The sequence below is a fragment of the Gopherus flavomarginatus genome, chromosome 2, assembly GCF_025201925.1.
Source record: "Gopherus flavomarginatus isolate rGopFla2 chromosome 2, rGopFla2.mat.asm, whole genome shotgun sequence".
In the NCBI taxonomy this organism is placed as follows: Eukaryota; Metazoa; Chordata; order Testudines; family Testudinidae; genus Gopherus; species Gopherus flavomarginatus.
In genome coordinates, this window is record NC_066618.1 from 16,299,458 (window position 1) to 16,315,025 (window position 15,568).

The following is a 15,568-nucleotide window of genomic DNA, read 5'->3' on the forward strand; positions in this document are numbered from 1 at the left end:
CAAATGCTTAGGAATACAAACACTAAATGGAGTCAATAATCATTAACTCCGTGTAATGAGTTCAGTACATTGCACTTTGGATATTTAATTTGCCTGATGCATGATGAAAGTCAGTGCACCGCAGGCAATCTGCACTAAACAAGCTATAATGCATAGTCTCATTATGAGAATTTTGCTCACCTTTTGGAAAAAGGCTGTGAAAAAGCATTACTATCCATAATTTATGTTTCAAAAATGACAATTCAATGGAATGAATCATACTGATTACATACAGAGGAACCCAATAAAATGCAAACATTGGCCTCCAAAGCCTTAAAAGCTTCCCGACTTATACAACTCTGTATGGGTGGGGTAAATGGGGGACAGGGTGTTTCAAGCCAGAAATAACTAATGGCTAAGGAATAATTATTTCTCATATATGTATTAAATCATATAAAAGAAAAATGCTTAAGATATTGAACTTGTTTTAAGTTAATTCATTGCCTGTTATAAGTTAAAAAGAAACATTTTTGCACTGTTTAAAGTTTCATTTCAACTCAAATGAGCATACACTCTGCACAACAATGAATCAAATAGGAGCATATTTTGATAAACTTATCATCACTAACAAACTGACAACTAGGTGCTATTTACATATGATACTTGTCTAAAACAGTGGTGCGCAAACTGGGGGGGCACGCAAGAGGTTATCTGGGGGGGCGCGAAGAACCTGGAATCCTGCAGGTCCCAGAGGACCCACTGCCATACTAGCAGGAGTGGGATAAAAACAGAGTGGGTATTGGGGGCGGGACAGGACCGGGAATAAAAAAAGATAGTCCTCCTGCACCACAAACAACATGAATGCCCCAGCCAGCAGCCACAACTCTCCAGCCGCCCAGCTCTAAACGCAGCGACACTGCCAGCAGCAGCGCAGAAGTAAGGGATTACTTCGGATGACAAGTGACGAATGGGGGAGACATAAATTCCGTGAATAGTAATGGGGAGCACGACTAGAAAAGTTTGCGCACCACTGGTCTAAAAGACTCCTCTCACTCCATGACATATAGTCACAACTGTGGTAGGAGGAGGTGCCTGATCTGAAGCCCCATTGCAGTAAAAAGGGTGGGGTGATGGGGCATTCTCTGTTATAGTCGTGGACCTTTGGAACTCACTTATGCCCCAGGTCCACAAAAAGTCTGAGTTTGTTAGTCTCCATGGATCGCTGAAAGGTCCATTTTTATTCCCTTACCTATGAAAGATGGGTGCTCGGTAGGACTGGATAGTAGTGTTGCTGGGCTCTGGATATCTTGTTTAGAGACGTTTATTAATTTAACTAAAATTAAATTTAGAAATACTCTGTAATATATTTTATTACTGTGGGCATCTGCATGAAAGCAAAAATTGAAATTAATCTGCTCCAGCATCTTCTTCCTCATTTAAACTCAGAGACAGGTCCTCAGCTTGTGAAAATTAGCATAGCTCCACCAGTTGAGGATCTGACCCACAGAATTACAGAAGTAACTTACAGTTATAATTCATCCAGTCACTCTTTCTGCCAATGCAAGTTTGCTTCATACAATGCATTTTGTAGTGCTTTGACTAGTCTAATTTTACAACTCCCAAGCAATGGAAAATCACCCATTCCTTTGTGAGGCTATTCCAAAGCCCCATACATTTCACTGCCAGACAGTTTTTGTCAATATTCAGACTAAACTTACCTTTTCATAAGTTTCAGCCCCATACTGATATCACACTTAGTGGCTTTGAACAGAATTATTTTCTAAGTTTGCAATGAGGTACCAGTGACTCTATAAGAACTTTCATTCTTTCCTCCTTCAGTTCTCACCTCGCACGCTCGTGAACCAGTGATATTAGCTAGGTGCTGTGCCCCTCCAACAGCTTTCTCAAGAGATAAGCACTGGGTAGTAGTACTGGAATCCATCCAGACAGGGCTATCACTGACAGAAAAACAACCCTGGGGAAAAATATAAATCATCATAAAGATTATAACTCCAGGAGGGACTTTCACACTAATGACCAAATCCTGAAAAGGTATTTCTGCCTGTATTAGGCCCAAATACAATAGAACATAAGAACGGACTTAGTGGGTTACAATAAGTGTAATTCTACGCCTTTTTCATGATTTGTCCAGATTATACGCCTTTTTCATAACAGCATGACAGGCGAAGTATTGTCTGATGGAGCCACATCTGCCCCCTTCAACATCACAAACGGCATGAAACATCTATGTGTTCTCGCTCCTGTCTTATTTAACCTGTTCTTTGCATGCGTCCTCAACCATGCAATGAAAGATCTGCATCAAGGTATATATTTGAAATACCGGCACGATGGTTCACTTTTTGACCTCCATCGCCTGAATGCAAAGACTAAGACAGTGCAGAAACTCCTTCTTGAGGCACTCTTTGCCGACGACTGTGCCCTCATGGCTCACGCTGAAAATGATCTTCAGCACATTGTCAACAAGTTTGATGAGGCCTCACAACTCTTCGGACTAACTATCAGCCTCGGAAAGACAGAAGTTCTCCATCAACCTGTACCTGGATCAAATGCTTCTGTCCCAAGTAGCTCCATTGATGGCACTCAGCTTAAAGTAGTGGAGAACTTTACATACCTGGGTAGTGTCATATCCAGTGATGGATCACTGGATAATGAGATCAACGCACAAATATCCAAAGCAAGCCAGGCACTTGGCTATCTGCGTGTCAAAGTTTTAAACCACCACAACATCTGGATGTCAACAAAACTGCTTGTGTACACAGCTGCTGTTCTTTCATCTCTTTCGTACAGGTGTGAAACATGGACACTATATAGGCGTCACATCAAGCAGCTCAAAGCATTCCACATGCGTTGCCTCTGCAACATCATGAAGATCCGCTGGCAAGACAAAATGCCCAATCTTGAGGTCCTCGAGAAAGCCCAGATGACAAGCATCGAAATGATGATCATGAAGTCACAGCTACGTTGGACCAGTCATATCAGCTGCATGGATGCCAACAGAATCCCCCGCCAGCTTCTCTATGGTGGGCTCTCCCAGGGCATCCGGCAACAGTCAGAAATACCAGCATTGCCTTTGAGGAAGACCGCTGCCGGCATCTACAAGAGGCACGCGAACGACGTCACAGAGCACCAGCAGCGCACAACCCACTGACTGCGAACTTCCCATGCACCATCTGCAGCCAAATGTGCACCTCTAGAATTGGCTAGTATAGCCATCAGAGAGCACACCATGAGACCAACAATAGATGATTTGCTCAGATTTGTCATCATCGGATCGATGGACTACCAAGAATTCTAGCCCAGTATCCTGTCTTCTGACAGTGGCCAATGCCAGATGCTTCAATGGGAATGTACAGATCACGGCAATTATCAAATGATCCATCCCAAGGCTGTCATCCAGTACTAGCATTTGGCAGTTAGAGGCTTAGAGCATGTTAGAGGACACCAAGAACATGCGCATGGAAATAACACATTGTTGCACTGGAGCTCCCTCACTGTCAGACTCTACACTCATGTACAATCCATATAAGTCAGCATGCTGGAGAGACAGCCAGTGGATTTGCAAAGAGTGTGAAAACCCCAGGCCAAACCTCACGTTGGAGAGAAGAAGCACGCGGTAGCTACCACTCTTTTATGTATCTTGCAGTAGCTAGCCATGGGCCAGCTATGCAGGTTACCAGGCCCTGAAGCAAATGCTGGGGCTAAGGATTCCATTCCTGAGCTCTGCTTTACTTCAGCACAGTTCTCTCATAGCATAGTCCTTTTGTTCCAGTTTTCAGGATTTATCCCTACGGATAACTACTGTTGTTCTTATTGGGGTTGTACTGACATTGTTGCCTCCAATGACTAGGTATGGTCTTCTGGGAATTCTTCATGTGACACTCAGAACAACACTATGCAGTATTTTAACCCAGTCCACAGAAGTTCTTCACAAGTTCATTGCAGACAATATTTTCATTTGGGAATCCGGATATACAGATTTAAGATTTGAATAGACCAGTTGTACAGATGTCTTTTTCAAATGTTTAAAAGTTCTTTCTGATCTCAAGGTGGGAAAGGCTGGTTTCAGGATGTAATTTGAATGCAGAGGACTTCAATAGACAAACAGAACTCTACTTTGCTTATATCTTTAAAGGAGAAGGCTTTTCAAATCTATGTCCACAAACTACAAAACAACCCCAAGCAGTCACCCTGTGCACAGGAACTCCTAGGACCATAGTTTGAACCTTCAGAGATAAGTCTATCCTGTTTCACATAAGTTTTCTTGTTAATAAAATTTTGTGAGTTGACTGGGAAATCAGATCTAAACATATTATCCATAATGGCAAAGATGTTTAAAAAATATTAAGCTTTATAAAACAACAAACAGACCACTTGTCGCACATTCTGGTGCTCACTGGGCCCTGCATGTTTTAACAAAATCACATGCTGTCATGCCGGGGGAAGATGAAATACTGAACTCCCTGGGATAAAGGGAAAAAAAATTTATACTGTAGTGGCTTCTAACAAAGACAGGTAAAGGGAATATTTTGGAAGGAAAAAGAAACTATTCAGTGTCAGAAAAAGGAGTGTGTGTGCTCACTCTCCCTTCAAAGCTCTTCATTGCATATATTACCTTTAGTAATTGATGTAAAGGAAGATCAGGTGATAAATTATTTAAAATTTGGCTGGCTCCTTCTTTCCAATACACGCTTCCATGTTGCTGTAGAGGATATAAATTTTTAAATTAAAGATGGCCCCCAGGATGTCAAATACATATTCCGATCTAGATTTCAAACATTAAATGGAGGAGAACCATGTCCAAAGTGGGACACAGATTTATTGATTAATTAATTCATTAAACAGTTCACCTTTTTTGGAGACATCCAAACCAGTTAGATCATTTAATTACAGTTCAAGAATTAGCAATGTATGTACCCAATCATCAGATACGGGAGTTTATCTGGCAAATAATGTAGACTATTAACTAAAGCAGCATCTACTGGGCACTACTATAATATTGCTCGTTGCAGCTATTGCCTTACCCAAGAATTCTACCATAGAACGGCATCTATACAGTGCAGTCAGGACTCCACTGAATGACTTTCTGTCAGTTTGGGCCCGACACACAGGATTAAACTCTTTGTCTACTGATTAAAGCAGGGAAGTGGGAATCAGAATGCCTGGGTTCTTTAATCATATTCAAGGTACTTTGTCTGCCACTAATTCACTGTGTAACCCAGAGTAAGTCCCTTAGGTACCACTAATTTGGGGTATTCAACTTGAAACATACAGACCCTGATTCTCTGAGCATTCAAAACTTTAACTGAAGTCAATGAAATGGCAAGAGTTCAGCACCTCTGATTAACCAGTCCTAGGAGTTTGAAGCTGTACAACTGACAACGGAGACACCAAAAATTAGTGGACACTTTTGATAATGCCTGCCTTAATCTCTCTGCACTTCACTTTACACAACTGCAAAATGGGTCTAAGACTTGCCTACCTCACAGGCATGGTGTGAGGCTTAACTGTTGAATGAATGTCTAAGTGCTTTGACATCTTCAGAAGAAAGGCACTATGCAATATAGACTAAATTAGAGAAGCCCTACACAAATGCCTAAGCGAGAGGCAACATTTACACACAAGGCAGCCATCATTTGGTTTTATTATTCCTGAGGATGCCTGGCACACCAACCAGCAAAAGAAGAGCTCTGATGAGAGGGATGCTTGCTATACCTTGAACAGATTTTGCACGTTCAGCTCTTCAATATGTACATTCCCCTCTCTTTACGTGCCTGCGAAACAATCTTGCAGACACAGCTGCTCAAACTCTGCCTCCATCTCCAAGCATGGCTCAAGTTTGCAAAACCTTAATAGAGCCCCATAAGTTGAAGAATTTAAACATGAAACCATCGAGATGTACACACAGCTAGTCTATGTAACAATACTGTTATCTTTGTCCTCTCTGTCCTATTCTCTTCTTCTGTATACCGGTTGCATCTTGTATTAAATTAGCTTTTAAGTTCTTCAGGCAGAATCTGTCTCTTATTATGTATTTGTACGGTGTCTGGTACAATGAAACTTTGATCTTAATTGAGGCTTTTATATGCTATTGTAATACTACTAAATAATAAGTATCATTATTCCTTAATACTCTGTTGAGGACATACAATATGACTGATTTTTCCCTTTAAAAACTAACCTGTCCAGCCCCAGAAAAAGCTCTCACATGAGAGAAGTTAAAGCCAGAAGACTTCATCTTCTCCAAGATCATATCCAGAGCCTACAAGAAGAAACAGAATCAAGACTGATTGTAATGAGCTACCAAATTATGCATACTCACAGTCCTCAGAATTAAATTGTAAGTATCTGTCATCACTGATAAGGGTTCAGTAATAGATAATGAAAAATTAGCTAATGACTAGGGATTTGTTGAGAAATTGAATAAATTACTTTATTAAGCAGGAGCCCATTTTAAAAAAGGGAACTACAGAAAAAAAATCTTCAAATAGGTTGAATCACAAAGGACAAATCATTAGATCTTGGCTCTTTTTTTGGTCTTCCTCAGGTTCCAATATATTAAAGAGACATTGTTGAGGATGACAGGTGCAAAATGGAAATTTATTTTGTTCTTACATTTGGAAAACCCATGGAATTCTTTGTGGGGCAAGGTCCAATCTTGGAAGATGCTGAGCATCCTCAACTCCCACTGATTTCAATGGGAGCTATGGACATTCAGCACCTCTGAAATTCAGATGATTTATTCAGATGGCTAAATATGGATTTAAATGCTTAACCTTTAGACACTCAAGTCTGAAATTTTTGCTCTTGCCATGAGATTTTTCAAAGGACACTCTGAAGTAATTTAGGACCAAAAATTAATCTACCTTTACACAATCATTGCTATGACCTAGATTTTGCCACCCTTACTCACGACTTTACTAGACAAGATGCCTTACTAGACTACTTACATAGTAAGATTCTACTCAATGTGAATACACGATACAGAATCTGGACCTACATGAGTAATTTTCTCTGGATCGTGAATATATGTTTTCAGAGTACAAAAGGAAATCATCAGTATTTTAAGCTAAATATTTTCTACCATTATCATAAAGGGCCTGCACTACAAAGTTTTATGATCAGCTGCTGCAGAACCAGCCAGCCAGCCAGCAGAGGGAAATAAAAACTGGCTAATAAATCTTATTCTCAAGGATGAAATTAACTCTGATGTTGCACAAACAAAAAAGTAAACAAAGCAAAGCCAAACTGGCTCCTTTTCCATATGAAACAAAGACAGCAAACAAAGAATGTTTTCCTAATTAAAAAAGAAGAAACATGAGCCAAATTCTATCCAGTAGATGCAATATTCTGCAATATTCAGCTGGGCTGAAATGGGTTCAAAATCAGTTATGAAAGAACTATTTTTCATGCATCTAGTATTAAAAACAATGGAGAGTGAAGAAAAAAAGCATAACCATTTAAGAACTCCAGCTTCACTTGTTCATGATGTGAAAATTTCCATTTCAAAGAGATAGATCTGCGTGCAAAAGAAATAGAAAACAAGCAAACGAAACACCTTAGCTTGAATGGAAATCTTAATTGCTGCTCATAATTATAATCCCGAGTTAAGAAGATGAATCATATAACAACACAAATATACTCAGGCAACCAAAATTAAAACATGTTCTTACCTTGACCCACATTAACACAGGTGAAGTCACTGTCAGCTTATCACTGTGGACATGGATGCCACAATGAGTCCTGCAGAAAGACAATATTCTTGAGGTGGGAGGATGACCTGTCTTTTTTTCACATTTGGTCACTTTAACCCCTCCAAGCAGTTTTTTCACATGATCATTTATGATCAAAGAGCACACAGTACTATTTAGTACACAGCAAGGATAAAAACAAAGTTAGAAAACTCAGCCTGCTCTCTGGAACTAACATTTTGATATTTTGACTAGTCACAGGGAAAAAAAATAAAAAAGTCCCTGATCCTGCAGTGAGATCTAACAAGGTAGACTCCTACATTTGCCCAGTACTCTGAAGTCACTGAGGCTCTGCATTGGTGGAAGGGTCCACCTGCACAGATCTCATGCAGCAGTAAACTCTTGGTCTTTTATATTCATGCTGGTGTCCTACAAGGCAATTTGACACTAAAAGCCAAATACCCACACAAAGACTATCCAAAGTGAGCCCTTGTCTATACTACAAATTACTTCAATACATCTTACATTGCTCAGCAGTGTGAATAATCCATGCCCCTGAGCGACAAAAGTTATACTGACCTAAGTGCCAGTGTAGACAGTGCTATATTGGTGGGAGAGCTTCTCCCACTGACATAGCTACCGCCTCTTGTGGAGCAGGAGTTATTAAACCAACAGGAGAGCTCTCTCCTGTAGGCTTAGAGCGTTTTCACTGAAGCACTACAGTGGCATAGCTGCATCGGTGCAGCTGCACCACCATAAATGATGCAGTGTAGACAAAGCCTTAGTGTGCAAAATGTGCATGTACATGATACTTTATGTCAGAGTTCAGGGCAACTGCACCTGTATCTCCCCTTGGTGGTTCAGTGAAGGCACCAACTCTCAGACTTCCAACTCCCCAGTTGTTGCCTCTCTTGGATGGAGACATCCATCTCTCTCCCTTCTGACCTACAGTTCCCTGCCTTCACTGCATATTTCCCAGCCTAAATATTCTTCCTAAACAAACCTGCTTGCTTTCTCTTTAGAGACTGATAAGAGTGATTGCTACAGATATAAGTGCCACACACAGTTTTCTAAGCAGGCCTACTTTATTCTTAAGGTACAAAGCATTATAGAGAAAACATATTAAAAACAATAAAAGATTTGGGAGGAGGGATAGCTCAGTGGTTTGAGCATTGGCCTGCTAAACCCAAGGTTGTGAGTTCAGCCCTTGAAGGGGCCACTTAAGGATCTGCGGCAAAAATCAGCACTTGGTCCTGCTAGTGAAGGCAGGGGGCTGGACTCAATGACCTTTCAAGGTCCCTTCCAGCTCTAGTAGATAGAACTATCTCCTATTATTATTATTTATCTACACACACGCTAATCAGCCTACCAGAGTACATCCCAACTCTAACATGGGTTCTGGCAGGATAAGTCCTTCAACACCCACACCCACCCTAAGGGAGTCCTTTTGGTTACAAGTTCATCATAGCTTCAGCTGAGAACAAGAACACTCATACAATGTTCAGCTCCCTTTTAGTTCAGAGGTCTCTGAACTGGAGTTTCCAAAAGCGGGTAATTAGTACACAATGGGTCTCTCCTTCCAGGGCATATCTTCAAAAGGATGGCTTCAGAGGGTGAATTTGCATTCCCATCACCCCAAGCAATTTCCTAGGGAATCCACGTTTTGTTCCAAAAAGACTTTCTGAAGTTCATAATATCTTTCAGATATTGCATTGCATTAATCTTGTCTTCCTGATAAAGAAGTCCCATACAATCTCACAATAGTACATAAAAATTTGCATTCTAATACAATGTACCCCAAAGCTATTAACATTAATTCAATAAGGTTTAACTTAATTCAATAGAATTCATTCAAGATATTATAGGATATTGTCAGTCTGCCACACTGTACACCTACTGCAGCTGTTTGTGATTATTAAGCTTACTCATATAAATTAATTAAGTGCATATGCAAACAGCTAATCCAGCACCTAAATCCTGTTCTTAAATAAAGGACATGGAGTTTTTGATGCACCAATTAAACCTAGTCTGTCAGTCATAACACCTTCTAAACTTCCTAATGTTTACTATCAATGGTTTCACATCACAGCATGGGTGAAATCCACTTCTTGCCATATAAAATTTGCTCAAGCAGGTTTTGTGCAAAAAGTCTGCAACTTGCAGGATGGAATGTATAAACTCCAGCCCACAGGCTGGAGTTTCATGCACTGCCCTCCTACATCCCCTGAGAGCAATTTTGGTCAATGGATCAGCTCCAGCATATTCCCAAAGGTCCCTTCCAAACCTTATTTGGTGTTGGCATAGCATCCCCTTTCCAAACACAAAGGCAATATTTCCAACTCTCAGTTTTCAAAAATCATGAGCCATCCCCAAAAAACTCATGAGATTGACTTAAAAATCAGGAGCTTTTTAAAAAATGATAAATTAGAGGGTATTTGGTTTTTGGTTTCTGGTCTTTTAGAATGCACTCACTTCATGTTTTCAAGTTTTTTGCCACAACCATGAAAGCTAAAATCTTTCTTTCTTAAATGAAAGCTGAGATTCTCCTGCAATCAGAGGATTCCAGGAGCTGAGGCTTTAAGAAAAGCACTAAACATCACAAGAGTTTACATCATCTTTGCAGTGTTGCCAAATATCACACATTGAGACAAGCTAGAAATTCTGTTCATGACTCCACTCTCAGTAGATCCATGGGGTGTAACTGGGGTGAAGGCCCTTCAAAGGTACACCACATTGGGCTGAACATCACACTAACTCAGGTGTAGGCAACCAATGGCACATGTGCCAAAGGCGGCATGCGAGCTGATTTTCATTGGCACTCACACTGCCTGGGTCCTAGCCACCGGTCCAGGGGGCTCTGCATTTTAATTTAATTTTAAATTAAGCTTCCTAAACATTTAAAAAACCTTATTTACTTTACATACAATGATAGTTTAGTTATATACTATAGACGTATAGAAAGAGAGCTTCTAAAAATTTTAAAATGTATTACTGGCATGCAAAATCTTAAATTAGAGTGAATAAATGAAGACTCGGCACACCACTTCTGAAAGGTTGCCGACCCCTCCACTAACTGAATAAAATTCAAAAACATACCCAAATTCCGGAAGGTCTTTGTCAAAATGAATGTTATCTTCATAGATAACTCTCAGCTGCTCATCAATGGCAATAACTTTAAGCTGAAAGAAATCAAAAGTGCACAAAAATGTAGGCCTACATTTTCAAAAGGAGGATGATTTGTAAAGACTGGGTTCTCAGCAATTTCTGAAGACCAAGCCCTTCAGGGTGTCTCAAGTTGGGCACACAAAATTACTATAAGCACTAGCGAGGCACTGCAGCTGGATAGTCTAAGAATCAGGAAGGCACTGCTGCATCAGTAATATCTGGTTCACATTTGGAAGTTTATCTTAGCAACTGTATAAATGAGAAACTTTTTTAAAATGACAGCTTAAATTATGCAGAAGAGAACAGTTTAGGCCTCACATGCATAAGAAAGAGCTTTCCGCTCACTGATGAGAAGAATTTTTTTTCTGGACAATTGTCATTTGTATAATACCAGCAAGGTTCAGAAACGGCCAGTGTGCGTCCATGCATCACATCAGCACTCCTCTGAAGTGCTATCTTGCTCTCCAGAATCTCAGATTTCACTTAAAAACAAAAATGTAAGGCCTTGTCTGCACTACAAAGTTAAGTCAATGTAAGGCAGCCCAGCAAGAGGCACAGCACTTAGGTTAACATAGTTAAGGTGATGCACTGTCAGTGCAGACACTGTGTTGCTTATATCAACTTAAGTCAGTGGTCCCCAACCTTTTTGTGGCCAGTAGCACATTTATATTTTCAGAAGAGTGTGGCGGGCGCCAACAATTTTTCCAGGCTTATTTTGTATTTGTACATTAAATATTACATAATATATGAATCCAGAGAGAAGACACAAGGACAGAGAACACCAGAGCCCGAAGCCCCGGAGTTCTCTGTCCCTAGCAGGTGCGGGGCTGCGGCTTCTCTCTCCTGCTGGGCACTAGGCGGGTTCTGCGCCTGCCTGAGACCGAGAACACCGGCCCCTGCAGCCCCCGAGTTCTCTGTCCCAGGCAGGCACGGGGCTGTGGCTTCTCTTCGGCTTAAGCCGCGGCCCCGCGCCTGCCTGGGACCGAGAACACTGGCACCCGCAGCCTGCAGCCCTGGAGTTCTCTGTCCCCAGAAGGCGCAGGGCTGCAGCTTCTTTCCAGCTTCTCTCCTGCAGCCCCGGAGTTCTCTGTCCCTGGCAGACATGGGGCCACAGCTTCTCTCCTCGCTGGACACTAGGCAGGCCCTGCACCTGCTGGGAACAGAGAACACTGCAACCGCAGCCTGAGTTCTCTGTTCCTGGCAGGCGCAGGGCCGTGGCTTCTCTCCCCTGCTAGGCACTAGGCGGGCACACATAAATGCCCCGGTGGGCACCAAGGCACCCACGGGCACCGCGTTGGGGACCACTGACTTAAGTGGCCTCCAGGAGGTGTCCCACAATGCCCACCGTGACCACTCAGGTCACTGTTTTCAACTCTGCTGCCCTGCAGCCAGGTACACAGCTATGCACCCCTCCTCTTTTAAAGACCTGGGAAGTTTTGAAATTGCTCTTCCTGTTTACTCGGGGTGAAGAGCTAACATAGCTACTGCCCAGTGGACTGTGCTGACTCCATGCAGCAAACATGCTTCTGCCTGGAGTATGCTGGAGGTGGTGGATCTCCAGGGTCTGTGAGGAGAGGAGGCTGTGCAGTTACAGCTCTGCTCCAACTACAGGAACTTTGACATCTATGCCAGATCACTCGAGGCATGAAGGAGAAGAGCTACAATAAGGATATGCAGCAGTGCCAAAGAGCTGAAGCACGCATACCAGAAGGCAAGGGAGGCAAACAGTCATTGTGGTGCGGAGCTGCAGACATGCCACTTCTACAAGGAACTGAATGTCATCCTCAGTGGCAAACCCTCCTCCACAATCAAGCTCCACAAGGCAGCCCTCCCAAGATACTGTTGCCAAAGGATTGCAGATTACCTCCAGGAAAGTTTCCTAGAGATCTTTGTGGAGGATTCATGGGACATCCCAGTGTGCATAAACAAACAGTTCTGCAGGGCCCTCTCTGCCTAGCTGTACAGAGGAATGAGAAGCAGATAGCAACTGTACCTGTATTGGTTATTTCACTACCTCTTCCAGCTTGACTAAAAAAGTAGTACATGAAGATATGTGTCCATGCAATATTGAAGCAAAATGAGTACTTACCAGAGGTTCCCTCCCCTGCATCAGACTCACCATAGCTGGAGTGCTGAGAGTGGCTAGACTGCTCAGGAGTCAAAAAGAAGTCCTGGCTTGCCACGCTATTGGATCTGTTACCTGTCCCCCATCCTTCTCCTCCTCCATTTCCTCCTCCAGCACATCATCCTTGGGGTTCACTCTGGTGGCCTCTGACTCCAGCCCCCAAAGTATCCACGGGAGCTTGGTTGTGGAGGAGGGTTTCCCACTGAGGATGGCATGCAGGCTCCCCAGACTGCTTAGTGCTAAGGAAGAGAAAGTTCTCTGCCATCACCTACTGCTGCCTACACATATCAAAGGCAGAAGCTTAATTTTCTGCATGGGGAAACTATCTGCAGCCTGGATTCTAACAGAAATAAGACAAACAGGTAATGGGGGAAACACAAGGAACCACTACCATGGTGGAGGGGTACCTGAGGGGGACACAACCTCTGTCACGAGGGAGGAAGTGGTGGGAGTAATAGAAGGGCATAGAAAGGTGACACACGGAGAGTTTGGGGGACAGAGAGAATGGAGGAATAGGAGGAGCCTCTAGTGTATGCAATGAGCTCAGCCTACAGAAGCTAGGAAGTGCACAACTTTCAAGTGTGTATGCATGTTGCTGTACATATTAAATAAAGCACAGGAGACATAAAACACCTGTGACCAGACAGAAATTTAACTAGTAGTTTCTACCTTGTCTTCCCTTTATTTCCCTCTCTTCAGTTTGAAGGGGGACAGGATAATATAAAATCAGTGGGCCAAATTTGGACATTAGTACTATTGACCTTTGATTTGTAATTCCAGGAACCCAGTGAGCCAAGAACTCAGTCAGAATTTTTACTGTCTTGCAGTAGAGATCAGCAGTTTGTATTTAGTTACTGTTACTACATATTGGTGACAATATTTTGCTTATGATCAAAAATATATTGCTAACAACAAAGCAAGAAAAATACAGATGAGAAAACCACTGAAGCACCGGGTTTCATAGGCGCCTAGCCTGGAAGCATTGGATACAAGAGCCAAAGTCATCTACCAAAAGCATTGCAAAAAACGTGGACATCAAGCCAAACTTTGTGCCTGCCCCACACCCAACCCCCATGACCCAAATCAAAATCCTGTCTCCAAACCCCCCCAAACCTTGCAGCAGTTCAGCTACGAACTCTGCACTTCGCCCAGGCACGCGGTCTGTGTCAGCCCCCTCCACCCACATCTCTTATCCTACTACTATTACAGAAGCGGGGGCTTTTTCCGCTCGCCAGCAGGGCCCACCTCCTAGCCCAGTGGGCGACCACGTTAGTCAGACTGTTGCGGTTGAAGCCCCATGCGATGCCAGAGACCCCACCCCCACCGGCTCATAGACGGGCCCATCTACAGCATGGCCCCTGCTCCTGGACTAACCCCCCTCCCCACACGCAGAGGGCCGGGGGGAGGGAGTATTACACTGACTGGGGACTCCCCCAGGCTCTGCCAGCCGCCGCGGCGGCCTCCCGAGCGGCTGCTCCGTGCGGTCACTGGGAATGGGGCGGAAACCGGGGGCTGGGCTCAGCCTCGTCCTCTCACTACCGAAGGGGGTTGTGCACACCCGCAGCTCCTCCCTGTTCAGCCGCCGGGGCTCGGGCCGGGCTGCTCCCCGCGGGGGAGCGGAGCCGCCAACCGCCCGTGTACCTGCTGCGTGCTGAAGTCCCATCCCAAGTAGCAGGGCGCTGCGGAGGCGGCCATGGTGCAGCACCACCGGGCTGCGCGCTGGAGGGCGGCCCCTAGCTGCGCGCGGGCTGCCCCGCCGCCAGGCGAAGAGGCCGCGCTAATCGGGAGCCAACCCCCCTCGGCCCGGCCCGGCCCCTCAACTGGGGAACTGCCCGAACCCCCCACGCAGAGCCCGGCCCCTAACGCGCGGGGCGGAACTGTCCTAACGGCCGCTTAGCGTCTGACACTGAGCGGGGGAGGGACCTGCCCTAACGACCCCTCCGCATGTGGACCTGCCTCAATGACCCCTCAGCCTGTGACACTGCGGGGGGGAACCTGCCTCAATGACTCCTCAGTGTGTGTCACTGCGGGGGGGGGGGAACCTGCCTCAATGACCCCTCAGCCTGTGACACTGCGGGGGGGGGAACTGCCTGAATGACCCCTCAGCCTGTGACACTGCGGGGGGGGGAACTGCCTCAATGACCCCTCAGCCTGTGACACTGCGGGGGGGGGGGAACTTGCCTCAATGACCCCTCAGCGTATGATACTGCGGGCGGGAGGGACCTGCCCTAACGACCCCTCAGCATTTGGCACTGACTGGGGGGGGGGAGAACCTGCCTCAATGACCCCTCAGTGTGTGACACTGTGGGGCGGGGGGAACTGCCCTCATGGATGGTCAGCATGTGTGACACTGACGGGGGGAACTGCGCTAACAGCCCCTCAGCATGTGACACTGATGGGGGAGACTTGCCTTAATGACCCCCTCAGTGTGTGACACAGGGGCGGGGGCTGCACTAATGCACCCTCAGCGTGTGACAATGATGGGGGGGGCTGCCTTAGGTGTCTAGTGGGCTTTACAAAGCACCTAACCTTTGAGGCACTTTTGAAAATCCTACTAGGTGCCTAAATACCTTTGAAAATCTGGCCTTTA

General features: G+C 44.4%; 1 protein-coding gene across 9 annotated transcripts in view; it reads right to left on the bottom strand.

Moving 5' to 3' along the window:
- XYLB (xylulokinase) overlaps positions 1-14,795 on the bottom strand; it is a 144,923-nt gene extending 130,128 nt beyond the window's left edge. The window contains exons 1-7 of one of the 9 annotated variants that reach the window (XM_050941538.1): positions 14,620-14,708; positions 12,943-13,217; positions 10,785-10,867; positions 7,671-7,740; positions 6,179-6,259; positions 4,613-4,699; positions 1,826-1,954 (exon numbers count right to left, since the gene is read on the bottom strand). In XM_050941538.1, coding sequence (XP_050797495.1) covers positions 1,826-1,954; positions 4,613-4,699; positions 6,179-6,259; positions 7,671-7,740; positions 10,785-10,867; positions 12,943-12,975 — 483 coding nt within the window. In that variant the 5' untranslated portion in view covers positions 12,976-13,217; positions 14,620-14,708. Of the gene's footprint in view, positions 1-1,825; positions 1,955-4,612; positions 4,700-6,178; positions 6,260-7,454; positions 7,512-7,670; positions 7,741-10,784; positions 10,868-12,942; positions 14,145-14,400; positions 14,473-14,619 lie in introns of those variants that run through there. The other 8 variants (XM_050941535.1, XM_050941537.1, XM_050941543.1 and 5 more) reach the window with 8 other exon arrangements.
- Between the last annotated feature and the right edge of the window lie 773 nt (positions 14,796-15,568).